The sequence below is a fragment of the Tachyglossus aculeatus genome, chromosome 2 (assembly GCF_015852505.1).
Source record: "Tachyglossus aculeatus isolate mTacAcu1 chromosome 2, mTacAcu1.pri, whole genome shotgun sequence".
Lineage (NCBI taxonomy): Eukaryota > Metazoa > Chordata > Mammalia > Monotremata > Tachyglossidae > Tachyglossus > Tachyglossus aculeatus.
This window is the reverse complement of record NC_052067.1, coordinates 4624234-4651300: the sequence shown is the minus strand read 5'-3', so window position 1 is coordinate 4651300 and position 27067 is coordinate 4624234. Positions and strand designations below refer to the sequence as shown.

General features: G+C 52.3%; 1 protein-coding gene across 1 annotated transcript in view; it reads right to left on the bottom strand.

The window, feature by feature from the left end:
- Positions 1–27067, bottom strand: part of PHF14 (PHD finger protein 14) — a 314667-nt gene that overhangs the window by 272087 nt on the left and 15513 nt on the right. The window contains exons 3-7 of the mRNA XM_038769100.1: positions 12552–12637; positions 11949–12464; positions 11685–11819; positions 5012–5156; positions 215–374 (exon numbers count right to left, since the gene is read on the bottom strand). Of these exons, the coding sequence (XP_038625028.1) occupies positions 215–374; positions 5012–5156; positions 11685–11819; positions 11949–12464; positions 12552–12637 (1042 nt within the window). The remainder of the gene's footprint in view (positions 1–214; positions 375–5011; positions 5157–11684; positions 11820–11948; positions 12465–12551; positions 12638–27067) is intronic.

Here is a 27067-nt window from a genome sequence, read left to right as displayed (position 1 = left end):
ACCGTCTCTATACGTTGGCAACTTGGACTTCCCAAGCGCTTAGTCCGGTGCTCCGCACACGGTAAGCGCTCAATAAATACGACTGGATGGATGAATGCTACAAGGGGAGGAGACGATTTGAACGCCCGCCCGGCCTCCCGCCCGTCTTTCCACCCACCAGACCGTCCGCCTGGCCGTCCCCCCGGCCCGTCCACGTGGCCGCCCGCCCGCTGACCTGCCGGCGTCGGTCTCCTTGAAGATGCCGTCCTGGTTGGGGCAGAGCTCGCAGCTGGGGGAGACGCCACACTTGCAGGCGTCGCAGAACCAGGGCTCCGTGGAGTTCTCCGAGGCCGAGCTCATGATGGAGTCGCTCTCGCCGTCCACGCCGTAGCAGCCTGCGGGCGGACGCGCCCAGGGGGCCGGCTCAGGACCCCAGGCCCCCAGGCCCCCGAGACCGGACCCCCCGTTCCCGAGCCCCGGCCTCCCCGTCGGAACTGGGCAGCGTGGCTCAGTGGAAAGAGCCCCGGCTTTGGAGTCAGGGGTCGTTGGGTAGGGACCGTCTCTATGTGTGGCCAACTTGTACTTCCCAAGCGCTTAGTACAGTGCTCTGCACACAGCAAGCGCTTAATAAATACGATCGAATGAATGAATGAATCCCGGCTCTGCCGCTTGTCAGCTGTGTGACTTTGGGCAAGTCGCTTCATGCCAATTTGTACTTCCCAAGCGCTTAGTACAGTGCTCTGCACATAGTAAGCACTCAATAAATACGATTGATTGATTGATTGATTGATTGATTCTCTGGGCCTCGGTTCCCTCATCTGGAAAATAGGGATGAAGACTGTGAGCCCCCCGTGGGACAACCTGATCTAACCGTAACCTCCCCAGCGCTTAGAACAGTGCTTGGCACATAGGAAGCGCTTAATAAATGCCATCATTATTATTATTATTATCCTGGCTGAGACCACCAGCCCCACGTGGGGCGGGGACCGGGTCCAACCCGATTTGCTTGGCTCCACCCCAGCGCTTAGTTCAGTGCCTGGCACCTAGTAAGCGCTCAATCAACACCACAATCGCTGTTGCTGTTTTGCACGAGGGGAGGAGATAGGTCTGGGCCGTCAGGAACAACATCAATCAATCAATCAATCGCATTTGTTGAGCGCTTACTGTGTGCAGAGCACTGTACTAAGCGCTTGGGAAGTACAAGCTGGCAACATATAGAGACGGTCCCTACCCAACAGCGGGCTCACAGTCTAGAAGGGGGAGACAGAGAACAAAACCAAACATACTGACAAAATAAAATAGAATGGATAGGTACAAGTAAAACAAATGAATAAATAGAGTAATAAATATGTACAAACATATATACATATATACAGGTGCGGTGGGGAAGGGAAGGAGGTAAGATGGGGGGAAGGGAGAGGGGGACGAGGGGGACAGGAAGGAAGGGGCTCATCAAAAACAGAAAGGAAGAGCCCAAAGTTACAAGCCAAAGTGTAGAAAAGATGACATCCTAGAAGGTGACGGATCCCATCAGAGCCAAAGCAGAAATTAAAACAGCCCAAAATGTAAGACTGGAAGCTTGTTGTGGGCAGGGAACGTGTCTGCTTATTGGTCAATTGGACTCTTCCAAGCGCTCAGTACAGCGCTCTGCACACGGTAAGCGCTCAGTAAATATGACCGAATGTACTGAATGGAACCCATCTGACCTCTCCCATCTGACCTCAATAATAATAATGATGGCATTTATTAAGAGCTTACTATGTGCTAAGCACTGTTCGAAGCGCTGGGGAGTTTGCAAGGTGATCAGATTGTCCCACGTGGGGCTCACAGGCTTACTCCCCATTTTACAGATGGGGTAACTGAGGCACGGAGAATAATAATAATAATAACAATAATGGCATTTGTTAAGCGCTTACTATGTGCAAACCACTGTTCTAAGTGCTGGGGAGGATACAAAGTGATCAGGTTGTCCCATGTGGGGCTCACAGTCTTCATCCCCATTTTACAGATGAGGTAACTGAGGCTCAGAGAAGTTAAGTGACTTGCCCAAGGTCACACAGCAGACACGTGGCGGAGCCGGGATTCGAACCCACAACCTCTAACTCCAAAGCCCACGCTCTTTCCACTGAGCCACGCTGCTTCTCTGCCAATTCCGCTGAGGTACTTTATTACCCGACCGCCATTCAGCGTGGCTCAGTGGAAAGAGCCCAGGCTTGGGAGTCAGAGGTCACGGGTTCAAATCCCGGCTCCGCCACCTGTCGGCTGGGTGACTTCGGGCCAGTCACTTCACATCTCTGGGCCTCGGTTCCCTCATCTGGCAAATGGGGATGAGGACTGTGAGCCACCCGCGGGACAACCTGATCACCTTGTGTCCTCCCCGGCGCTTAGAACGGTGCTTTGCGCATAGTAAGCGCTTAATACCGTCATTATTATCATATTTATGGCTCGCTTAGAGAGTGCAAAGCATTATACTGAGCGCTTGGGAGAGTTGTGGGCGTTCCCTGCCCACAAGAAGCTCACAATCTGGAGGGGGAGACAGACATGCACATACACAAATAAATTACAGCTAAATAATAATAATAACAATATTGGCATTTGTTAATCAATCAATCAATCAATCATATTTATTGAGCGCTTACTATGTGCAGAGCACTGTACTAAACGCTTGGGAAGTACAAATTGGCAACATAAGACCAAGGTCAAATTGTTAAGCGCTTACTACGTGCAAAGCACTGTTCTAAATACAGATATACACATGCACTTGGGGCTCGAGGGGGGAGAGATAATAATAATAATAATAATAATAATAATAATAATAATAATGGCATTTATTAAGTGCTTATTATGTGCAAAGCACTGTTCTAAGCGCTGGGGAGGTTACAGGGTGATCAGGTTGTCCCACGGGGGGCTCCCAGTCTTAACCCCCATTTTACAGATGAGGTAACTGAGGCCCAGAGAAGTGAAGTGACTTGCCCAAAGTCACACAGCTGACAATTGGTGGAGCCGGGACTTGAACCCATGACCTCTGACTCCAAAGCCCGGGGGCTCTTTTCCATCGAGCCACGCCGCTTCTTAAATGATGAATCAAAGGAGCGAGTCAGGGCGAAGCAGAAGGGAGCGGGAGAAGAGGAGAGGAGCGCTTAGTCGGGGAAGGCTTCTTGGAGGAGACGGGCCTTCGATAAGGCTTGAAAATGGAGGGCGGCCTTTCAGATCTGTTTCAAACTCTCCTCGGGGGTGGTCACGTTAAACCCTGAGCAAACCCCCCCAAAACACCCCTGCATTTTCGCCCCCAACTACAAATCCTTTACCGCCCGGCCAAAATAGCCCGCAGACCCCAAAATGGAACTCAACTGGCACGATTTCCTGTATATATGTATATATGTTTGTACATATTTATTACTCTATTTATTTATTTATTTTATTTGTACGTATCCTATTTATTTTATTTTGTTAGTATGTTTGGTTTTGTTCTCTGTCTCCCCCTTTTAGACTGTGAGCCCACTGTTGGGTAGGGACTGTCTCTACATGCTGCCAATTTGTAACAGTGCTCTGCACATAGTAAGCGCTCAATAAATACGATTGATGATGATGATGATGATTTCGCGATGAAACACAACGCGAAAAAACAGGACTCCAATAACGGGCGTTTTTCAAGTTTGTTTTGAGTTCCGCTCTGGAGAAACACATGAAGATGTAAAAAAAAAAAAGTAAAAATAAAGCGCACAAATAACTCGGCTAAGACGCTCGGGGCCGCACGGAATATAAATAGAGTGCGTTTGGGGACATTAATATCACGACAAAGACCCAGTGAGGTGTTTTCCATAGGTTACGGAATGATTTTTCTTCCCAGAAGGGGAACCTATGTTCTTCCGCGGACAAAGGATGCGGGTTTGAGTTTTGCGGGGAGGAGGGTCAAACGGGAGCCGGAAGACATCTTTGAGGAAGCTGGCGGACAGTGTCCATGGAGCAGAGAGGCAAGGGTTATATAAACTAGGTGAGTCAGAGGTCATGGGTTCAAATCAATCAATCAATCGTATTTATTGAGCGCTTACTGTGTGCAGAGCACTGTACTACGCACTTGGGAAGTACAAGTTGGCAACATAAATCCCGGCTCCGCCAACCGTCAGCTGTGTGACTTTGGGAAAGTCGCTTAACTTCCCTGTGCCTCAGTTACCTCATCTGGAAATTGGGGATGAAGACTGTGAGCCCCCTGTGGGACAATCTGATCACCTTGTAACCTCCCCAGCACTTAGAACAGTGCTCTGCACATAGTAAGTGCTTAATAAATGCCATCATTATTATTATTTACCTATAAGACCGTGACTGTGAGCCCGCTGTTGGGGACTGCCTCCTATTTGTTGCCAAAGTGGACTTTCCAAGCGCTCAGTAGTGCTCTGCACACTGAGCGCTCAATAAATTCATTCATTCGCATTTATTGAGTGCTTACTGTGTGCAGAGCACTGTACTAAGCGCTTGAGTACGATTGAATGAATGAAAATGACCTCAAGAACCACCAACAAGGGCTTAAAGCAGCCACCAAACTTACTGTGGGCAGACCCGATCCTCACTCATTCATTCATTCGATCGTATTTACTGAGCGCTTACTGTGTGCAGAGCGCTGTACTAAGCGTTTGGGAGGGTCCAATACAAGAATAAACAGATGCACTTTTAGACTGTGAGCCCACTGTTGGGTAGGGACTGTCTCTTTATGTTGCCAACTTGTACTTCCCAAGCGCTTCGTACAGTGCTCTGCACACAGTAAGCGCTCAATAAGTACGACTGATGATGATGATGATGATGATACATTCCCTGTCCAGTCTCTGAGGGGGAGACTGTACATTCACGACTGTAACATCAATGAACGGAAGTCAGTAAATGACAGATCCGGACCTAAGTGATGTGGGATGATGATGGGAGCGGGGATGAAAAAAGGGAAAGAGTCGGGGGTGACGCAGAAGAGAGGAGGAGAAGGAGAAAGGCCGGGGGGTGGGGGTTAGTCAGGGAAGACCTCTTGGAGGCGGCGTGGATTTACCTTCGTGAACGGTGATCCCGCAGTTGTCGCACTGGATGATCTCGTCGGCGTCTTCGCTGTTGTCGCCCAGACAAACGCAGCAGATGAGGATGTGGTCCATTTTCTGGGCGCTCCAGTTCTGACTCTTCTCAAGAATCAGCGAGTCCTGGCGGAAAACAGCGACACGCTATTTGACGCGGGACCCGCCGGGCGGCTGCTCACGGAGGGCGGCGTCCTCCTTCTTTTTCCAATCGCCGGCGGGGAAAAAATAAGAAAGATCCCTTTCGCCAAACACCGGGCCCGAGGCCCACCCCGGGGAGTGGGATTTTGGTGGCTTCGAAACGAGTTTCATCTGAAGACGGGAGGGCTGATGCTTCCCTGGAGCTGGCTTAGCTCCCTTTGGGCCCCGCGAACACCCGTCTTTCCGGGATCCTCCGGGCCCTGGGCAATCAGCCCCCTCCTACCTCAGTATATCATCATCATCATCATCATCAATCGTATTTATTGAGCGCTTACTATGTGCAGAGCACTGTACTAAGTGCTTGGGAAGTACAAATTGGCAACCTATAGAGACAGTCCCTACCCAACAGTGGGCTCACAGTCTAAAAGGGGGAGACAGAGAACAGAACCAAACATACTAACAAAATAAAATCAATAGAATAGATAGGTACGAGTAAAATAAATAAATAAATAAATAGAGTAATAAATATGTACAAACATATATACATCTATACAGGTGCTGTGGGGAAGGGAAGGAGGTAAGATGGGGGGATGGAGGGGGGGACGAGGGGGAGAGGAAGGAAGGGGCTCAATGTGGGAAGGCCTCCTGGAGGAGGTGAGCTCTCAGCAGGGCCTTGAAGGGAGGAAGAGAGCGAGCTTGGCGGATGGGCAGAGGGATTGGGGGCATTCCAGGCCCGGGGGATATCCAACTTTCTTTTTTCACAGGACAGAAAGCCGGCAGGTATCCGTCACCCCGCATCATCCCTGCGCATCCTTTCCCCTTGCTGAGCGCTAATTTCCTCCCACCCGCCTGAAGCCAATTAATCCACGGTATTTATTAAGCGCCGACTGTGAGCAGAGCACTGTACTAGGAGCTTGGGAGAGGACGGTACACAGTTGATATTCCCCCTTCACCTCGGCTGCTCTCCCCATCTTCAAAGCCCTTCTGAAATCACCGCTCTTCCGGAAGGCCTTCCCGAGAAAAGCAGCGAGGCCTAGTGGGCAAAGCCCGGGCCTGGGAATCAGAAGGTCTTGGGTTCTAATCCCACCACGGTCCGTTGGGTGACCTCGGGCAAGTCACTTCACTTCTCTGGGCCTCGGTTCCCTCATCTGGAAAATGGGGATTAAGAACGTGAGGAATAGTCATAGTAATGATGTCATCTGTTAAGCGCTTACTACGTGCAGAGCACTGTTCTAAGCGCTGGGGGGGGATACAAGGTGATCAAGTTGCCCCACGTGGGGCTCACAATCAATCCCCATTTTACAGATGAGGTAACTGAGGCTCAGAGAAGTGACTTGCCCAAGATCACACAGCCGTCATACGGTGGAGTCGGGATTCGAACCCATGACCTCTGACTCCAAAGCCCGTGCTCTTTTCACTGAGCCACGCTGCTTTTCGAAGTGGGACACGGATGTGTCCAACCCGACGTGCTCGTATTCCCCTGGCACACAGAGAGCGCTTAACAAATACCAACAATTATTATAATTATTACCACTATTAGCATTAAGATTCATCTCGCCTATTAATCCCTGGCATTTACTGAGTGCTTGCTGCGGGCAGAGCACTGTACCAAGCGCTGGGGAGAGTTTACCGTAACAGAGTCGGTAGATCCGTTCCCTGCCCACAACGAGCTTTCAATCTGGGGTCGGGGAGCTGGGGGGGACAGACCTGAATAGAAATAAGCTACAGATATGGACAAACCCCCCACTTCTTCTAATTTTATCCCATTGACCCCCCCCCCCGACATTCAATCAATCAATTAATCGTATTTATTGAGCGCTTACTGTGTGCAGAGCACTGGACTAAGCGCTTGGGAAGTCCAAGTTGGCAACATCTAGAGACGGTCCCTACCCAACAGCGGGCTCACAGTCTAGAAGGGGGAGACAGAACAAAACATATTAATAAAATAAAATAACTAGGATATGTACAAGTAAAATAGAGTAATACGTACAAACATATATACATATATAGTCTGCACCAAATCCACACTCACCACCACCTGTACCACTTGAGCAGTCACTAAAATAAACATTTTTCTTCTTTCCCCTGGGGGGGAAATGATTTTAATCCCTTCTTCCTCCTCGAGATTGTCCTCTCGTCGCGGGGATGGTGTCTTCTACCTCTACTGTACCCTCCCGAGCGCTCAGTGCAGTACAACGGGCGCTCAATAAATATCACCCATCAACTCTCCTATCTGTGCCCTCCTCTCCTCCTCTCCCACTCCCTTCTGCGCCGCTCTGACTTGCTCCTTCATTCACCCTCCCTCCCGCCCCCACGGCACATCATACACGGTGGAGAAGCAGCGTGGGAGTCGGAGGTCATGGGTTCAAATCCCGGCTCCGCCACTTGTCAGCTGGGTGACTTTGGGCAAGTCACTTCTCTGAGCCTCAGTGACCTCATCTGTAAAACGGGGATGGAGACTGTGAGCCCCCCGTGGGACAACCCGATCACCTTGTAACCTCCCCAGAGCTTAGAACAGGGCTTTGCACATAGTAAGCGCTTACTAAACGCCATCATTATTATTATTATATGTATAGATCTGTACAGATCATTTATTTATTTATGTATTTATTTATCTTAGTGCCCGTCTCCCCCTCTAGACTGTGAGCTCGTGGTGGGCAGGGATGTGTCTGTCCGTTGTTCTACCGTCCTCTCCCAAGCGCTCAGTCCGGCGCTCTGCCCACGGTAAGCGCTCAATAAATACGACTGAAGGAATGAATGAGCTGCCACTCGCCCACACATCCCTGACGATTTTCTGGCAGGGGATGCCGGGCAGGGAAAGAGACGGGTGGGAGGAGGGAGAAGACGGAAGCGGGATTGGGGTTTGATGCGGGAAAGGGGATGGGCTTGACCGCTTGGGCTCGGGAGGGAGCGGAGGGCCGTCGATCCCAACGGCCAAGCCCGCCTGGGTCCCGGCTCAGCCACTTGTCATTCATTCATTCATTCATTCATTCATTCATTCATTCATTCAATCGCCTACTGTGAGCACATTCACTCAATCGTATTTATTGAGCGCTTCCTCTGTGCAGGGCACTGTCAGCTGTGTGACCCTGGGCAAGTCGCTTCTCTTCTCTGGGCCTCAGTTCCCTCATCTGGAAAATGGGGATTAAGACTGGGAGCCCCCCGTGGGACAACCTGATCACCTTGCGTCCCCCCCACAGCGCTTAGAACAGTGCTTCGCACATAATAAGCGCTTAACAAATACCACCATTATCATCCCCATTTTACAGAGGGGTGAACTGAGGCCCAGAAGGTGGTCACACAGCAGACACGGGGCAGATATGGGATTAATGTTAAGCGCTCCCCCCCGCCACAGTGCTTAGAACAGTGCTTCGCACATAATAAGCGCTTAACAAATACCACCATTATTATCATCCCCATTTTACAGAGGGGTGAACTGAGGCCCAGAAGGTGGTCACACAGCAGACACGGGGCAGATATGGGATTAATGTTAAGCGCTCACTATGTGCCGAACACTGTTCTAAGCGCAGGGGCAGATACAAGGTCATTCATTCATTCATTCAATTGCATTTATTGAGCGCTTACTGTGTGCAGAGCACTGGGAAGTCCAACTCGGCAACATCTAGAGACGGTCCCTACCCGACAGCGGGCTCACAGTCTAGAAGGGGGAGACAGACAACAAAACCAAACCTATAAACCAAATAAAATAAAGGTAATCAGGCGGTCCCATGGAGGGGGCTCACCGTCTTAATCCCCATTTTACAGAGGGGGTCACTGAGGCCCAGAGAAGCGAAGTGACTTACAGGTGTCCTGTATCCAAGGCCCGTGATTCTTTCACGAGGCCACCCTGCTCTCTCTCTCCCCACTCATCATCATCATCGATCGTATTTATTGAGCGCTTGCTGTGTGCAGAGCACTGGACTAAGCGCTTGGGAAGTACAAATTGGCACTCCGGTCCGTACTTCACCCGGCTCGTTTGTCGACAACAACTTTGGGGCCCCGTTTCCCCCGGCTCCTCAAGAAACTCCAGCGGTCGCCCACGCATCTCCGCACGGGACAGAAACTCCTCACCGCCGGCTTGAAACCCGCCCATCCCCTCGCCCCCCGCTCTCCTGCTCCATCCCAGCCCCAGCGTTTGGCACATCCTCTACCGCCAACCTACTCACCTGCGCCCGTCGTCATCATCAATCGTATTTATTGAGCGCTTACTATGTGCAGAGCACTGTACTAAGCACTTGGGAAGTACAAACTGGCAACGTATAGAGACAGTCCCTACCCAGCAGTGGGCTCACAGTCTAAAAGGGGGAGACAGAGAACAAAACCAAACATACTAACAAAATAAAATAAGGACCTTAAGCTCTTGCTAATGCTAATAACAATGACGACGATGGCCTTTGTTAGGCGCTTACTATGTGCCAAGCGCTGGGGGAGATACCAGGTCATCAGGTGGTCCCACGGGGGGCTCAAAGCCTCCATCCCCGTTTGACGGAGGAGGGAACCGAGGCCCGGAGAAGTGAAGCGACTTGCCCAGGGCCGCCCGGCGGACGGGTGGCGGGGCCAGGATTAGAACCCAGGACCTCTGACTCCCAAGTCCGGGCTCCTTCTCCCAGCGCTGATCACTCTGCCCTCACTCCCACGGCACTGATGTACACCCCCATCACGTACTTTCGCATCTAGCTCTCCATACGGAATCTAAGATCGCCTGCTCTGGCCAATTTTGCTGTACTAAACTCTCCCACGTGTTTAACGCCGTGCTCCGCGCACAGTAGGCGCTCAACAAATAAACGCTGGACTGAACGGTCGAGAGGCGAGCCCCCGAACGGCCTCAAGAGGAAACCCTCGATTCCCCCTCTTCCTGACCTCCACCGCTGAACCGACTTCATCGTCGTCTTCACCATCGATGGCACTTATTGAGCACCTCCTGGGTGCGCAGCGCCGAACTGAGCGCTTCGGAGAACACAGCTGGCACTCGGTCGTTCATTCAGTCGTATTTAGTGAGCGCTTCCTGTGTGCGGAGCACTGTACTAAGCGCCCGGGAGAGGATGCTACGACACTAAGCAGCCACATTCCCTGCCCGCAACGAGCTTACGGTCTAGGCGGTGGGGACAGACGTTCAGAGAAATAAACCATTAGCAGAGAGGGGCATTTTAACGCCGCGGGACAGCGGGCGGGGCGGATACCAAGCGCCCAGAGGGGACGGATCCGAGCGCGCGGACGACGCCGGAGAGCGAGGGAGCCGCGGGAACGGACGGACGGACGGCTTCACCGGGGAAGGCCCGCCGGAGGAGACGGGATCCCCGCCACGCCCACCGCTTCTAAAATCTCACGCTCCCCGGCCGGACGGCGGCCGGGCTCGAGGATCGCATCGACCGCAACGCGGACCCGAACCTGCCCCCCGCCCCGGGAAGGATGAACCTGAGTGACGCCAAAAGCGGTGATGGAGACACATGGACAGACTCTCTGCCACACGGGACACACGGCGGCGCACCACGTGACCCCCGGACTCGTCCCTTCCCGCCCGGGGGCCGGAAACGCCGGCAGGGGAACCCCGGGGGCGGTGGGCGGAGAGGGGTCGAGGGTCACCTTAGTCGGGGGCAGGGGGAGCGGGGGCTGCGTCTCCGCTAATGCCGCCCCCAGTTCTCCGTGCCTCCCGAAGGACCGGGCCTCGGAGCGATTCCATCGACCGGAACGCCGGCCAGGGGACATCCTGGAGCCGTCCGGAGGATGCGCGACCCCGACGACCCATCGGTGGGGCGAAACCTTCCGGCGGGCACCCTCCTGATAATGGGAGGCGGGGGGCCCGCTTGCACCGGCTCTCCGTCTGCGGGGGGGGAGCGGGTGGGCGACGGTGGGCTCGGGCCGGCCACGGATCAACAGCTGGAGGAGACTCCCAGCTCTGGGAGGGGAATTCCGGGCCCTCGGGGTCCTGTGCGGGGCCCTCGACGTCCTAACCACCCCCAGGGGCATGAAGGTCCTCGGGACCGGCGTGGCCGTGGGCCCGGGCGCCTCGCCCACGGTTCTTCAAGGACAGTACCGGGGAAGCCGGAAGCCCCGTCGGAAGGGATCCCGGGGCCACCCGCCGGGAAACCCTTCAGTAGGACGGAAAAACGTGGCTGCCGTCAGCTCCACTGATCCGCGTCCCATCGCCGGCCCGCCGGATGCCGAAGCACCGAGCGGCCACGACCCCGCCGGGCTGTCCCCCGTGGCCGGCCCTCCCATCCCCCCTATCCCCCATGTCGCTCCCAGGGTGGTGGCGGAGGCTCGGCCGGGCCCTGGGGGGACCCTCCACCCCAACCCCACCCCCTCCCAGGTCCCGGGACCGCGGGCACCGTGGGCACTGCTCCCGAGCCGCGGCGCTCGGCGGCAGGAGGCGGGGGAGGAGGGGCCGAGCTGGAAACGGAGGGCGCGGATCGGGGGGTCCGCTCGGGACCCCGGCCGCCCGCCCTTGCACCCCACTCCCCCCCAGTCCCCCCCGCCGGACGGAGAGATAGGAGAGAAAGGCGGAGCCTCTACCTCGTTACTCTTGCTGTGGGACAGGGCCAGGCTATCATTGGTCAGTTCCTCGTCGTCCGCACCGTTCCCCCCGGGCGCCTTGGCCTTCTTCCTGCGTCCGGCCGGGGGGCCGCCGCCGTTGCGGGGGTCGCGGGGCTCCCGCCGCTGCCGCCCCTCCTCCTCCTCCTCCCGGTCCTCGCGCTCCTCCGGCGGCGGCGGCGGCGGCGGCGGCGGCGGCGCCACCTCCTCGTCCTCCTCCTCCTCCTCCTCCTCCTCCTCGCTGACGTCGTCGTCGTCGTCCTCGTCCTCCTCGTCGTCGTCGTCTTCGCCCTCGTCGCGGCCGTCCCCGTCGGCGCCCTGCCGCTGGGCGGCCGCCCGCCCCTTGCGCCGGGCCGCCGCGGGCCGCCAGTCGTTGTCGTCTTCGCTGTCGTAGTCGTCCATGTCGTTCAGCTCCTCCATGGACACGAAGTCCAGCAGGGGCCGGTTGCGCCGCAGGTTCCACTTCTTGGGCTCGTGGGCCTGGTCCTCAGGGGCCGGGCCGCCGGGCGCCGCCTCGCCGGGCGCCGCCCGCTCCTTCTCCTTCTTCCTCTTGGGCTTCTCTTGGCCGTCCTCCTCTCCCCGCCCGCCGCCCACCTCCCCGGCCTCCCTCGCCTCCTCCTCCTCCTCCTCCTCCTCCGCCGCCGCCGCCGCCTCCTCCTCCTCCTCCTCGCGCCTCAACGGCGGCTGCCGTTCCCGCTCCTCCTCCTCCTCCTCCTCCTCCTCCGCCTCCTCCTGGTCCTCCTCCCGGGCCTCCTCGCCGCGCTGACTCCCGTCCGGCCGCTTCCCCCCGGGCGGCATCTCCCGGGCGGGCGGGCCGGGCCCCGGGGCCCCTGTCCCTCCCGGCGGGGCCTCCTCCTCTACGGGGTTGTCTTCGGCGGAGCCCTCGCTGCTGTCCTTCGAAGGGTCGTCGCTGCCGTTCCCGCTGCCGTCGGAATCTGTCGGGGACACGAGAGACGGGGCGGGGGAAGAAGAGAAAACAGAAACCACACGGATGTATGCACAGACACACGCCCTCGCACGCACGCACACGCAGAGACGCACACGGGACGCCGGCCGCGCCGCCGGGAGCCGAGGGAGCGCGTTCCTCCGGCCGGGCCGCTCTTCCCCGGGCCGCCGCGGACCAAGGGTGCCTCTCCCTAGGCTCGTGAAGGGCTGAAAAGAGTCAGGAGGAAGAGCTGGGGGGCTGCAGGCATCACCGATTCCTCCCCCCACCCCGGGGCAGAGGGAGGAACGCCCGAGACGGAGCGCGACGGTCCGAGGCCCTGGGGAAACTGAGGAACGGGGAGCGCGGGAACCAGGAGAGACGATGATGAGCTTCAGTGGGGAGAGGGGGCTGCCCCTGGCGGGGCTCAGCCTGCCTTCCCTTCATTCCTTCATTCACTCATTCAACCGTACTTATTGAGCGCTTACCGTGTGCAGAGCACTGTACTAAGCGCTTGGGAAGGACAAGCCGGCGACGTATCCGAGGCCCTGGGGAAACTGAGGAAAGGGGAGCGCGGGAACCAGGAGAGACGACGATGAGCTTCGGCGGGGAGAGAGGGCTGCCCCTGGGCGGGGCTCAGCCTGCCTTCCCTTCGTTCCTTCATTCACTCATTCAACCGGATTTATTGAGCGCTTACCGTGTGCAGAGCACTGTACTAAGCGCTTGGGAAGTACAAGCCGGCGACGTATCCGAGGCCCTGGGGAAACTGAGGAACGGGGAGCGCAGGAACCAGGAGACACCATGAGCTTCGGCGGGGAGAGGGGGCTGCCCCTGGCGGGGCTCAGCCTGCCTTCCCTTCGTTCCTTCATTCACTCATTCAACCGTACTTATTGAGCGCTTACCGTGTGCAGAGCACTGTACTAAGCGCTTGGGAAGGACAAGCCGGCGACGTATCCGAGGCCCTGGGGAAACTGAGGAACGGGGAGCGCGGGAACCAGGAGACACCATGAGCTTCAGTGGGGAGAGGGGGCTGCCCCTGGCGGGGCTCAGCCTGCCTTCCCTTCGTTCCTTCATTCACTCATTCAACCAGATTTATTGAGCGCTTACCGTGTGCAGAGCACGTACTAAGCGCTTGGGAAGGACAAGCCGGTGACGTATCCGAGGCCCTGGGGAAACTGAGGAACGGGGAGCGCGGGAACCAGGAGAGACGATGAGCTTCGGCGGGGAGAGGGGGCAGCCCCTGGGAGGGGCTCAGCCCGCCTTCCCTTCGTTCCTTCATTCACTCATTCAACCGGACTTATTGAGCGCTTACCGTGTGCAGAGCACTGTACTAAGCGCTTGGGAAGGACAAGCCGGCGACATATCCGAGGCCCTGGGGAAACTGAGGAACGGGGAGTGCGGGAACCAGGAGACACCATGAGCTTCGGCGGGGAGAGGGGGCAGCCCCTGGGCGGGGCTCAGCCTGCCTTCCCTTCGTTCCTTCATTCATTCAACCGGACTTATTGAGCGCTTACCGTGTGCAGAGCACTGTACTAAGCGCTTGGGAAGTACAAGTCGGCGACGTATCCGAGGCCCTGGGGAAACTGAGGAAAGGGGAGCGCGGGAACCAGGAGAGACGACGATGAGCTTCGGCGGGGAGAGGGGGCTGCCCCTGGGCGGGGCTCAGCCTGCCTTCCCTTCGTTCCTTCATTCACTCATTCAACCGGATTTATTGAGCGCTTACCGTGTGCAGAGCACTGTACTAAGCGCTTGGGAAGGACAAGCCGGCGACGTATCCAAGGCCCTGGGGAAACTGAGGAAAGGGGAGCGCGGGAACCAGGAGAGACGACGATGAGCTTCGGCGGGGAGAGGGGGCTGCCCCCCGGCGGGGCTCAGCCTGCCTTCCTTTCGTTCCTTCATTCACTCATTCAACCGGATTTATTGAGCGCTTACCGTGTGCAGAGCACTGTACTAAGCGCTTGGGAAGTACAAGCCGGCGACAGATAGAGACGGCCCCTAATAATAATAATAATAATAATAATGATGATGGCATTTGTTAAGCGCTTACTATTCTAAGACCTGGGGTAGATACGAGTCTGTCAGTTTGGACGCAGTCCCTGACCTGAGTGGGGCTCACAATCTGAGTAATAATAATAATAATGGCATTTATTAAGCACTTACTATGTGCAAAGCACTGTTCTAAGCGCTGGGGGGGATACAAGAGGATCAGGTTGGCCCATGTGGGGTTCACAGCGTTAATACCCGTTTTACAGATGAGGCCACTGAGGCTCAGAGAAGTTAAGTGACTTGCCCAAGGTCACACAGCGGACACGTGGCGGAGTCCCTACCCAACAACGGGCTCACAGTCTAGAAGGAAAATCTGTTAAGCGTTTGCTATGTGCAAACCTCTGTTCTAAGCGCCGGGGCTTCATTCGGACTGATTGAGCGTGGACGGTGTGCCAAGCGCTTCCCCTTCCCCATAGCACCTGTATATATGTATATATGTTTGTACATATTTATCACTCTATTTATTTATTTATTTTACTTGTACATATCTATTCTATTTATTTTATTTTGTTAGTATGTTTGGTTTTGTTCTCTGTCTCCCCCTTTTAGACCGTGAGCCCACTGTTGGGTAGGGACTGTCTCTATATGTTGCCAATTTGTACTTCCCAAGCGCTTAGTCCAGTGCTCTGCACACAGTAAGCGCTCAATAAATACGATTGATGATGAAGCGCTGGGACAGATGCGAGGTCATCAAGTTGTGCCGTGGCGGGGGGGGGCTCACACTTTTAATCCCCATTTTCCAGATGAGGTAGCTGAGGCCCAGAGAAGTGAAGTGGTTTGCCAACTTGCACTTCCCAAGCGCTTAGTACAGCGCTCTGCACAGAGTAAGCGCTCAACAAATACGATTGAATGAATGAATGAAATGGTTTGCCCAAGGTCACACGCAGACAAGTGGCGGAGCCGGGATTAGAACCCACGTCCTCCGACTCCCAAGCCTGGGCTCTTTCCACTGAGCCACGCTGCTTCTCCTGTCTGCCGTGTGACCTTGGGCAAGCCACTTCACTTTGCCTCGGTGACCTCATGTTTGTACATATTTATTACTCTATTTATTTATTTTACTTGTACCTATCTATTCTATTTATTTTATTTTGTTAGTATGTTTGGTTTTGTTCTCTGTCTCCCCCCTTTTAGACTGTGAGCCCAATGTTGGGTAGGGACTGTCTCTAGATGTTGCCAACTTGTACTTCCCAAGCGCTTAGTCCAGTGCTCTGCACACAGTAAGTGCTCCATAAATACAACTGATTGACTGATTGATTGATTGATTGAAGTGACTTGCTTAGAGAAGCAGCGTGGCTCAGGGGAAAGAGCCCGGGCTTTGGAGTCAGAGGTCAAGGGTTCAAATCCCGGCTCCGCCACTTGTCAGCTGAGTGGCTTTGGGCAAGTCACTTCACTGGGCCTCAGTTCCCTCATCTGTAAAATGGGGATGAAGACTGTGAGCCCCCCGTGGGACAACCTGATCACCTTGTAACCTCCCCGGCGCTTAGAACAGTGCTTTGCACATAGTAAGCACTTAATAAATGCCATCATTAATTAATTAACAACCATCCTCACTCTAGGCATTTACTAAGTGCCGACCGGGGGAGCAGAGCACGGGACTGAGCGTCGCGGAGACCACGCCACCCACCAGTCATTCTTTCATTCATTCAATCGCATTTATTTAGCACTTACTGTGTACAGAGCACTGTACTAAGCGCTTGGGAAGTACAAGTTGGCAACATACAGAGACGGTCCCTTCCCAACAGCATCAGATATGATCCCCGCCCACAACCAACTCTCTGTCTAGACTGAGCCCCCTCCTTCCTCTCCCCCTCCGCCTTCCCTCCTTCCCCTCCCCACAGCACCTGTATATACGTATATATGTTTGTACGGATTTATTACTCTATTTTATTTGTGCATATTTATTCTAATTATTTTATTTTGTTAATATGTTTTGTTTTGTTCTCTGTCTCCCCTTTCTAGACTGTGAGCCCGCTGTTGGGGAGGGACCGTCTCTAGATGTTGCCAACTGGGACTTCCCAAGTGCTGCTTAGTACAGTGCTCTGCACACAGTAAGCGCTCAATAAATACGATTGAATGAATTAATGAATGAATATCTGTTTGTACAGATTTATTCCTCTGTTTATTTTACTATTGTATTCATTTTATTTTGTTAATATGTTTTGTTTTGTTGTCTGTCTCCCCCTTCTAGACTGTGAGCCCGCTATCGGGGAGGGACCGTCTCTCTACGTTGCCAACTTGGACTTCCCAAGCGCTGCTTAGTACAGTGCTCTGCACACAGTAAGCGCTCAATAACTACGATTGAATGAATTAATGAATGAATATCTGTTTGTACAGATTTATTCCTCTATTTATTTTACTATGGTATTCATTTTATTTTGTTAATATGTTTTGTTTTGTTGTCTGTCTCCCCCTTCTAGACTGTGAGCCCGCTGTTGGGGAGGGACCGTCTCTATACGTTGCCAACTTGGACTTCCCAAGCGCTGCTTAGTACAGTGCTCTGAACACAGTAAGCGCTCAATAAATACGATTGAATGAATTAATGAATGAATATCTGTTTGTACAGATTTATTCCTCTATTTATTTTACTATGGTATTCATTTTATTTTGTTAATATGTTTTGTTTTGTTGTCTGTCTCCCCCTTCTAGACTGTGAGCCCGCTGTTGGGGAGGGACCGTCTCTATATGTTGCCAACTTGGACTTCCCAAGCGCTGCTTAGTACAGTGCTCTGCACACAGTAAGCACTCAATAAATACGACTGAATGAATTAATGAATGAATATCTGTTTGTACAGATTTATTCCTCTATTTATTTTACTATTGTATTCATTTTATTTTGTTAATATGTTTTGTTTTGTTGTCTGTCTCCTCCTTCTAGACTGTGAGCCCGCTGTTGGGTAGGGACCGTCTTTATATGTTGCCAACTTGGACTTCCCAAGAGCTACTTAGTACAGTGCTCTGAACACAGTAAGCGCTCAATAAATACGACTGAATGAATGAGTGAATGAATGAATGAAAAGGAAACCTCAGGGGCGCACGAGGAATCTGAACAGAGTCTCCAGACCCCAACCTTGGGAGCCTCCCCTTTATTTCTGATAGTGTTTGATACGCGCTAACAAGACGGACGAGAAGCAGTGTGGCCCAGAGAAGTGATGTGACTTGCCCAGAGTCACCCAGCTGACAGTTGGCCGAGCCGGGATTTGAACTCACGACCTGTGACTCCAAAGCCCGGGCTCTTGCCACCGAGCCACGCTGCTCATCTTTCACTCCCTTGCAGCGATGTCTGTCTCCCCGGCTCTAGACCGTGAGCTCGTTGTGGGCAGGGAATAGGACTGTTTCTTGTTGCGCTGTACTCTCCCAAGCGCTTAGTACAGCGGACAGCATATAGGAAAAGTGCTTAGTACACGAAAAGGGGAAGCAGCGTGGCTTGGTGGAAAGAGCACTAGAGGCTTAGGCCTTCCCAGACTGAGCCCCCTCCTTCCTCTCCCCTTCCTTCCCCTCCCCACAGCACCTGTATATATGTTTGTACAGATTTAGTACTCTATTTATTTATTTTACTTGTACACATTTATTCTATTTATTTTATTTTGTTCATATGGCTTGTTTTGTTATCTGTCTCCCCCTACTAGACTGTGAGCCCACTGCTGGGTAGGGACCGTCTCTATATGTCGCCGACTTGTACTTCCCAAGCGCTTAGTACAGTGCTCTGCACACAGTTAAGCGCTCAATAAATACGATTGAATGAATGAATCCCCCCCCCGCCTTACCTCCTTCCCCTCCCCACTGCACCTGTATATCTGTTTGTACAGATTTATTACTCTATTTATTTATTTTACTTGTACGTATTTATTCTATTTATTTTATTTGGTTAATATGTCTTGTTTTGTTGTCTGTCTTCCCCTTCTAGACTGTGAGCCCACTGTTGGGTAGGGACCGTCTCTATATGTTGCCAACTTGGACTTCCCAAGCGCTTAGTACAGTGCTCTGCACACAGTAAGTGCTCCCTAATACGATTGAATGAATGAATCCCCCCACACCTTACCTCCTTCCCCTCCCCACCCTACTTGTATATGTGTTTGTACAGATTTATTACTCTATTACTCTTTTATTTTAACATATTTATTCTATTCATTTTATTTTGTTAATATGTCTTGTTTTGTTGTGTCTCCCCCCTCTAGACTGTGAGCCTGCCGTTGTGTAGGGACCGTCTCTAGATGTTGCCGACTTGGACTTCCCAAGCGCTTAGTCCAGTGCTCTGCACACAGTAAGCGCTCAATAAATACGACTGAATGACTGAATAAGTGCTGGGGGGAGTTCAAGACAGAAATAACACAGACACAGTCCCCTCCCACCACGAGCTGACAGTCTAGAGGGGATTTCACATCTTCCTCCTCAGTGTGCAGAAGCAGCGTGGCTCAGTGGAAAGAGCCCGGGCTTTGGAGTCAGAGGTCATGGGTTCAAATCCCGACTCCGCCACTTGTCTGCCGTGTGACCTTGGGCAAGTCACTTCACTTCTCTGAGCCTCAGTTACCTCATCCGTAAAATGGGGATTAAGACTGTCAGCCCTGTGCGGGACAACCTGATCACCTTGTATTCCCCCCCAGCGCTTAGAACAGTGCTTTGCACATAGTAAGCGCTTAATAAATGTCATTATTATTATTATTATTATTATTATTATTATCATTATTATTATTATCAACCTCCCCTCTGGCCCCCGATACCGACGTGAGCACGCGTGCTACCGAAAACAACATACCCTCTCACCCATGGGGAGTGGAAATCCACAGAAGGTACAAGCTACCCTGGAGTGGGGGGGGGGGGGGATCCCTTTTTTAAAGGCCGTCCTGATCAGAGTCCCCTTACTGCCTCTCATTCATTCATTCAATCGTATTTATTGAGCGCTTACTGTGTGCAGAGCACTGGACTAAGCACTTGGGAAGTCCAAGTTGGCAACATCTAGAGACGGTCCCTACCCAACAGAGGGCTCACAGTCTAGAAGGGGGAGACAGACAACAAAACCAAACATATTAACAAAATAAAATAAATAGAATAGATAGGTACAAGTAAAATAAATAGAGTAATAAATATGTACAAGCATATATACATATCTACAGGTGCTGTGGGGAAGGGAAGGAGGTAAGATGGGGGGGATGGAGAGGGGGACGAGGGGGAGAGGAAGGATAGGGCTCAGTGTGGGAGGGCCTCCTGGAGGAGGTGAGCTCTCAGTAGGGCTTTGAAGGGAGGAAGAGAGCGAGCTTGGCGGATGGACAGAGGGATTGGGGGCATTCCAGGCCCGGGGGACGACGTGGGCCGGGGGTCGACGGTGGGATGGGCAAGAACGAGGTACGGTGAGGAGATTAGCGGCAGAGGAGCGGAGGGTGCGGGCTGGGCTGGAGAAGGACAGAAGGGAGGGGAGGTAGGAGCGGGCCAGGGGATGGACAGCCTAGTCCAGGGCACAGCAGGCGCTCAATAAATACGATTGGATGAATGAAGGAACGGGCTTGGGGACACCCAGGATCCGGGCCCGGGGGTTGGCGGTGTCAGCGGAGGTGGTTTCGGGCCAGAGAGCGGCCCGGGGGGGCCTCCTTGGCATAGGCAGGAGCGACCGTGCCCCCCTCCGGGCCGCCCCCGGGCCTGCTCGTGCCAACGCCCTCCCTGCGTCCCCCCGGGGGAGGGAGAGGCCGAGAGCCGAGGGGCTCCCCCGACCACCGGCCGACACTGAAAATTAGCAAAGCCCACCCACGGCATCCGGCTGGCGGGCACAGGTCCGGGAACCGGGGGCCTTCATTTCTTCGGCAGCGGGCGGATGAGCGGGGCGCCTCCCCCAAAAACCACTCTTTCAATCAATCAATCGTATTTATTGAGCGCTTACTGTGTGCAGAGCACCCCAGGGGGACGGACGGACGGACGGACGGACAGCACCCGTGACCTCGCTAAACCACACCCCGCCCCGGGACACCGCTACATTTTAAACCCCAATTTAGCCGACAACCACGACGATCCTTCCGTTTCCCCGGAACGCGTTTCTTCACCCTTACCCGCTCGACTGGAAAAGTCATTCCCATTCATTCATTCATTCAATCGTATTTATTGAGCGCTTACTGTGTGCAGGGCACTGTGCTAAGCGCTTGGGAAGCCCAAGTCGGCAACATATAGAGACGGTCCCTACCCAACAGCGGGCTCAAAGTCTAGAAGCAGCGTGGCTCAGTGGAAAGAGCCCGGGCTTGGGAGTCAGAGGTCATGGGTTCTAATCCCGGCTCCGCTGCTTGTCAGCTGTGTGACTTTGGGCAAGTCACTTCACTTCTCTGGGCCTCAGTTTCCTCATCTGGAAAATGGGGATAAAGACGGTGAGTCCCCCATGGGACAACCTGATCACCTTGTATCCTCCCCTGCGCTTAGAACAGTGCTTTGCACATAGTAAGCGCTTAGCAAGTGCCATTATTATTATTATTATAGAAGGGGGAGACAGACAACAAAACAAAACATATCAACAAAATAAAACAAATAGAATAAATATGTACAAGTAAAATAAATACATAAATGGAGTAATAAATACGTACAAACATATATACATGTACACAGGTGCTGTGGGGAGGGGAAGGAGGTAAGGCAGGGGGTTGGGGAGGGGGAGGAGGGGGAGAGGAAGGAAGGGGCTTGGTTCATTCATTCAATCGTATTTATTGAGCGCTTACTGTGTGCAGAGCACTGTACTACGTGCTTGGGAAGTACAAGTTGGCAATACATAGAGATCACTGGTAACACTCCATTTCCTAGGCTCCACTTGGGAATTTTGAAGAATCTGCTCACCTAGATATTCACTCAATCGCATTTATTGGGTGCTTACTGTGTGCAAAGCACTGTAATAATAATAATAATAATAATAATAATAATAATAATAATAATAATAATAATAATGGTATTTGTTAAGCGCTTACTGTGTGCAAAGCACTGTTCTAAGCACTGGGGTGGTTACAAGCTGATGAGGTCGTTCCACGGGGGGGCTCAGTCTTCATCTCCATTTTCCAGATGAGGGAACTGAGGCCCAGAGAAGTGAAGTGACTTGCCCAAACTCACCCAGCTGACCAGTGGCAGAGCCGGAATTTGAACCCATGACCTCTGACTCCCAAGCCCGGGCTCTTCCCGCTGAGCCCCGCTGCTTGTCCCGCTTAGGCCTAAGACGATGGCTCGCACGTTTCGGGTTATATTCCCTGCAAGTACCTCCTTCTCTCGGAACAGTCAGACGGACAGTCCCATCCGTTACCTGTAGATACGTATATATGTTTGTACATATTTATTACTCTATTTATTTATTTATTTTACTTGTACATATCTATTCTATTTTTATTTTATTTTGTTAGTATGTTTGGTTTTGTTCTCTGTCTCCCCCTTTTAGACTGTGAGCCCGCTGTTGGGTAGGGACTGTCTCTAGATGTTGCCAATTTGTACTTCCCAAGCGCTTAGTACAGTGCTCTGCACATAGGAAGCGCTCAATAAATACGGTTGATGATGATGATGATGACTACCGTCCCGCGGAAGGTCCTCCCCAGTCCCAAACGCCGACACGGGCCTGGCCCGGCGGGATTCCTTCCAAGGACCTAAATTATTTCATTCATTCATTCAATCCTATTTATTGAGCACTTACTGTGTGCAGAGCACTGTACTAAGCGCTTGGGAAGTACAAGTTGGCAACATATAGGGATGGTCCCTACCCAACAGCGGGCTCACAGTCTTGAGGGGGGAGACAGTCTATTTGGGGGAAACTGGCCCTAATTCACCTTGAGCGGCCGAACACCCGGAAGGTGAACAATCGACCTCTCTGAACTTGGCCCCTTCTAGACTGTGAGCCCGCTGTTGGTCTCTAGATGTTGCCGACTTGGACTTCCCAAGCGCTTAGTACAGTGCTCTGCACATAGTAAGCACTCAATAAATACGATTGAATGAATGAACGAATTTCATTAAAATGTTTGGTTTTGTTCTCTGTCTCCCCCTTCTAGACTGTGAACCCACTGTTGGGTAGGGACCATCTATATGTGTTGCCGACTTGGACTTCCCAAGCGCTCAGTACAGTGCTCTACACACAGTAGGCACTCAATAAATACGCTTGAATGAATGAATGAATTTTTTTCAAATGTTTTGTTTTGTTGTCTGTCTCCCCCTTGTAGACTGTGAGCCCACTGTTGGGTAGGGCCCGCCTCTAGATGTTGCCGACTTGGACTTCCCAAGCGCTCAGTACAGTGCTCTGCACACAGTAAGTGCTCAATCAATACGACTGAATGAATGAATGAATTTTGTTCAAATGTTTTGTTTTGTTGTCTGTCTCCCCCTTGTAGACTGTGAGCCCGCTGTTGGGTAGGGACCGTCTCTACGTGTTGCCAACTTGGGCTTCCCAAGCGCTCAGTACAGTGCTCTGCACACAGTAAGCGCTCAATAAATACGATTGAATGAATGAATTTTGTTAAAATGTTTTGTTGTCTGTCTCCCCCTTCTAGACTGTGAACCCACTGTTGGGTAGGGACCGTCTATATGTGTTGCCGACTTGGACTTCCCAAGCGCTCAGTACGGTGCTCTGCACACAGTAAGCGCTCAATAAATACGACTGAATGAAGGAATGAATGGTTCTACAGGCTTTCCCCGAGGAATCTCGCCACCCGTTCGACTTCTCAGAGCAACCGAGGTCAAGCGAATCTGCCCGTCGCGCCGGACCGTCGCGTGCCGGCGGGGCTCGTCGTGCCGTCTGTGGATGGAGTAGACTGGATGCCTAGCGGGGGCGGAGCAGGATCAAAACGCAGCCCCGGCGGGGAACGTCTACTTGGCACCGCGAATCTCTCCGGACGAAGCGGGATGGAAGGAGCGGCAAAACGGACGCGGGGAACTCAGCTCACACCTTCCATTCCTTCGATGGTTTTTATTGGCCAACTTGGACTTCCCAAGCACTTAGTACAGTGCTCTGCACACAGTAAGCGCTCAATAAAGACGATTGATTGATTGATTGATTGGGCGTTCATTCATTCAATCGTACTTATTGAGCGCTTACTGTGTGCAGAGCACCGTACTAAGTGCCTGATCATAATAATGGCATTTATTAAGTGCTTTCTATGTGCAAAGCACTGTTCTAAGCGCTGGGGGGGATACAAGGTGATCAGGTCGTCCCACAGGGGGCTCACAGTCTTCATCCCCATTTTACAGATGAGGGAACTGAGGCGCAGAGAAGTGAAGTGACTTGTCCAAAGTCACACAGCTAACTGTGTCTAATCGTCTAGACTGTGAGCCCACTGTTGGGTAGGGACCGTTTCTGTATGTTGCCAACTTGTACTTCCCTAAGCACTTAGTACAGTGCTCTGCACACAGTAAGCGCTCTGTAAAGACGATTGATTGATTGAATGATTGGGCGTTCATTCATTCAATCGTATTTATTGAGCGCTTACAGTGTGCAGAGCACCGTACTAAGCGCCTGATCATAATAATGGCATTTATTAAGTGCTTTCTACGTGCTGAGCACTGTTCTAAGCGCTGGGGAGGATACAAGGTGATCAGGTCGTCCCACGGGGGGCTCACAGTCTTCATCCCCATTTTACAGATGGGGTCACTGAGGCACAGAGAAGTGAAGCGACTTGCCCAAAGTCACACAGCTGACTGTGTCTAGTCTTCTAGACTGTGAGCCCACTGTTAGGTAGGGACCGTTTCTATATGCTGCCAACTTGTACTTCCCAAGCGCTTAGTACAGTGCTCTGCACACAGTAAGCGCTCAATAAGTACGATTGATTGACTGATTGTTTGATAACTGACAGAGCCCAGATTCGAACCCATGAACTCTGACTTCAAAGCCCATGCTCTTTCCTCTGAGCCACGCTGAGCACTTACTGAGAACAGAGCACTGTACTAAGCGCTTGATAATAACAACGATGGCATTTATTAAGCGCTTTCTATGTGCAAAGCACTGTTCTAAGCACTGGGGAGGTTACGAGGTGATCAGGTTGTCTTGATTCTAATGCCCCTTTTACAGATGAGGGAACTGAGGCCCAGAGAAGTGAAGTGACTTGCCCCAAGTCACACAGCTGACAACTGACAGAGCCAAGATTCGAACCCATGAACTCTGACTTCAAAGCGCATCCTCTTTCCGCTGAGCACTTACTGAGAACAGAGCACTGTACTAAGCGCTTGATAATAATAATAATGGCATTTATTAAGTGCTTTCTATGTGCAAAGCACTGTTCTAAGCACTGGGGAGGTTACGAGGTGATCAGGTTGTCTTGATCCTAATGCCCATTTTACAGATGAGGGAACTGAGGCCCAGAGAAGTGAAGTGACTTGCCCCAAGTCACACAGCTGACAACTGACAGAGCCAAAATTCAAACCCATGAACTCTGACTTCAAAGCCCATCCTCTTTCCGCTGAGCAGTTACTGAGAACAGAGCACTGTACTAAGCGCTTGATAATAATAATAATGGCATTTATTAAGGGCTTTCTATGTGCAAAGCACTGTTCTAAGCACTGGGGAGGTTACGAGGTGATCAGGTTGTCTTGATCTTAAGGCCCATTTTACAGATGAGGGAACTGAGGCCCAGAGAAGTGAAGTGACTTGCCCCAAGTCACACAGCTGACAGAGCCCAGATTCGAACCCATGAACTCTGACTTCAAAGCCCATGCTCTTTCCACTGGGTCACGCTGAGCACTTACTGAGAACAGAGCACTGTACTAAACGCTTGATAATAATAATGGCAGCATTTATTAAGGGCTTTCTATGTGCAAAGCACTGTTCTAAGCACTGGGGAGGTTACGAGGTGATCAGGTTGTCTTGATCTTAATGCCCATTTTACAGATGAGGGAACTGAGGCCCAGAGAAGTGAAGTGACTTGCCCCAAGTCACACAGCTGACATCTGACAGAGCCCAGATTCGAACCCACGAACTCTGACTCCAAAGCCCATGCTCTTTCCACTGAGTCACGCTGAGCACTTACTGAGAACAGAGCACTGTACTAAGCGCTTGGGAGAGGACAACAATAAGCAGGCACGTTTTCCTGCCCGCAGCCAGCTTACACCATCAGAAGCGGGGATAGTTCAGACGGATGGAATCCATTCCCGTCCGAGCCACAAATCCCGGCTCCACCAACTGTCAGCTGTGTGACTTTGGGCAAGTCACTTCGCCTCTCTGGGTCTCAGTTCCCTCATCTGGAAAATGGGGAGGCCCAGAGAATAATAATAATAATAATAATAATAATAATAATAATAATAATACCCTACTGAGAGCTCACCTCCTCCAGGAGGCCTTCCCAGACTGAGCCCCCTCCTTCCTCTCCCCCTCGTCCCCCTCTCCATCCCCCCCATCTTACCTCCTTCCCTTCCCCACAGCACCTGTATATATGTATAGATGTTTGTACATATTTATCACTCCATTTATTTATTTATTTTACTTGTACCTATCTATTCTATTTATTTTATTTTGTTAATATGTTTGGTTTTGTTGTCTGTCTCCCCCTTCTAGACTGTGAGCCCGCTGTTGGGTAGGGACTGTCTCTATATGTCACCAACTTGGACTTCCCAAGCGCTTAGTACAGTGCTCTGCACACAGTAAGCACTCAATAAATACGATTGATGATGATGATGATGACTGTGAGCCCCCTGGGCGACAACCTGATCACCTTGTAACCTCCCCAGCGCTTAGAACTGTGCTTTGCACATAGTAAGCGCTTAACAAATGCCATCAAAAAAAAAAAAAAATGCCACCTCAACTCATTCATTCATTCAATCGTATTTACTGGGCACTTGCTGTGTGCAGAGCACTGTACTAAGCGCTCGGTCGAGTAAAAGTCTTCTAGACTGTGAGCCCGCTGTTGGGTAGGGACCGTCTCTAGATGTTGCCAACTTGGACTTCCCAAGCGCTTAGTACAGTGCTCCGCACACAGTAAGCGCTCAATAAATGCCATTGAATGAATGAATGAATTTATTTTATTTGTACATATTTTTCTATTTATTTTATTTTGTTAATATGTTTTGTTTTGTCCTCCGTCTCCCCCTTCTAGACTGTGAGCCCACTGTTGGGTAGGGACCGTCTCTAGATGTTGCCAACTTGGACTTCCCAAGCGCTTAGTACAGCGCTCCGCACACAGTAAGCGCTCAATAAATGCGACTGAATGAATGAATAAAAGAATCAAACTCAACCTTCTTCTTCATCATCCGCTGCCGCTCTCCTCCGGTGCCGCTGGGTACCCTTATCCAACGTCACTCGGTACCGACTGAGCGCTTCCTGCCCGCAGAGCACTGTGCTAAGCGCCTCGGAGAGCACAGTACGAAAGAGTGGGTACCCACGTGCCCTGCCCCCGAGGAGCGCTTCGGACAGCGCAAAAGGATCAGGGAGAGAATTCGGTGTCGGCTAGTGGATAGAGCACGGATTTGGGAGTCA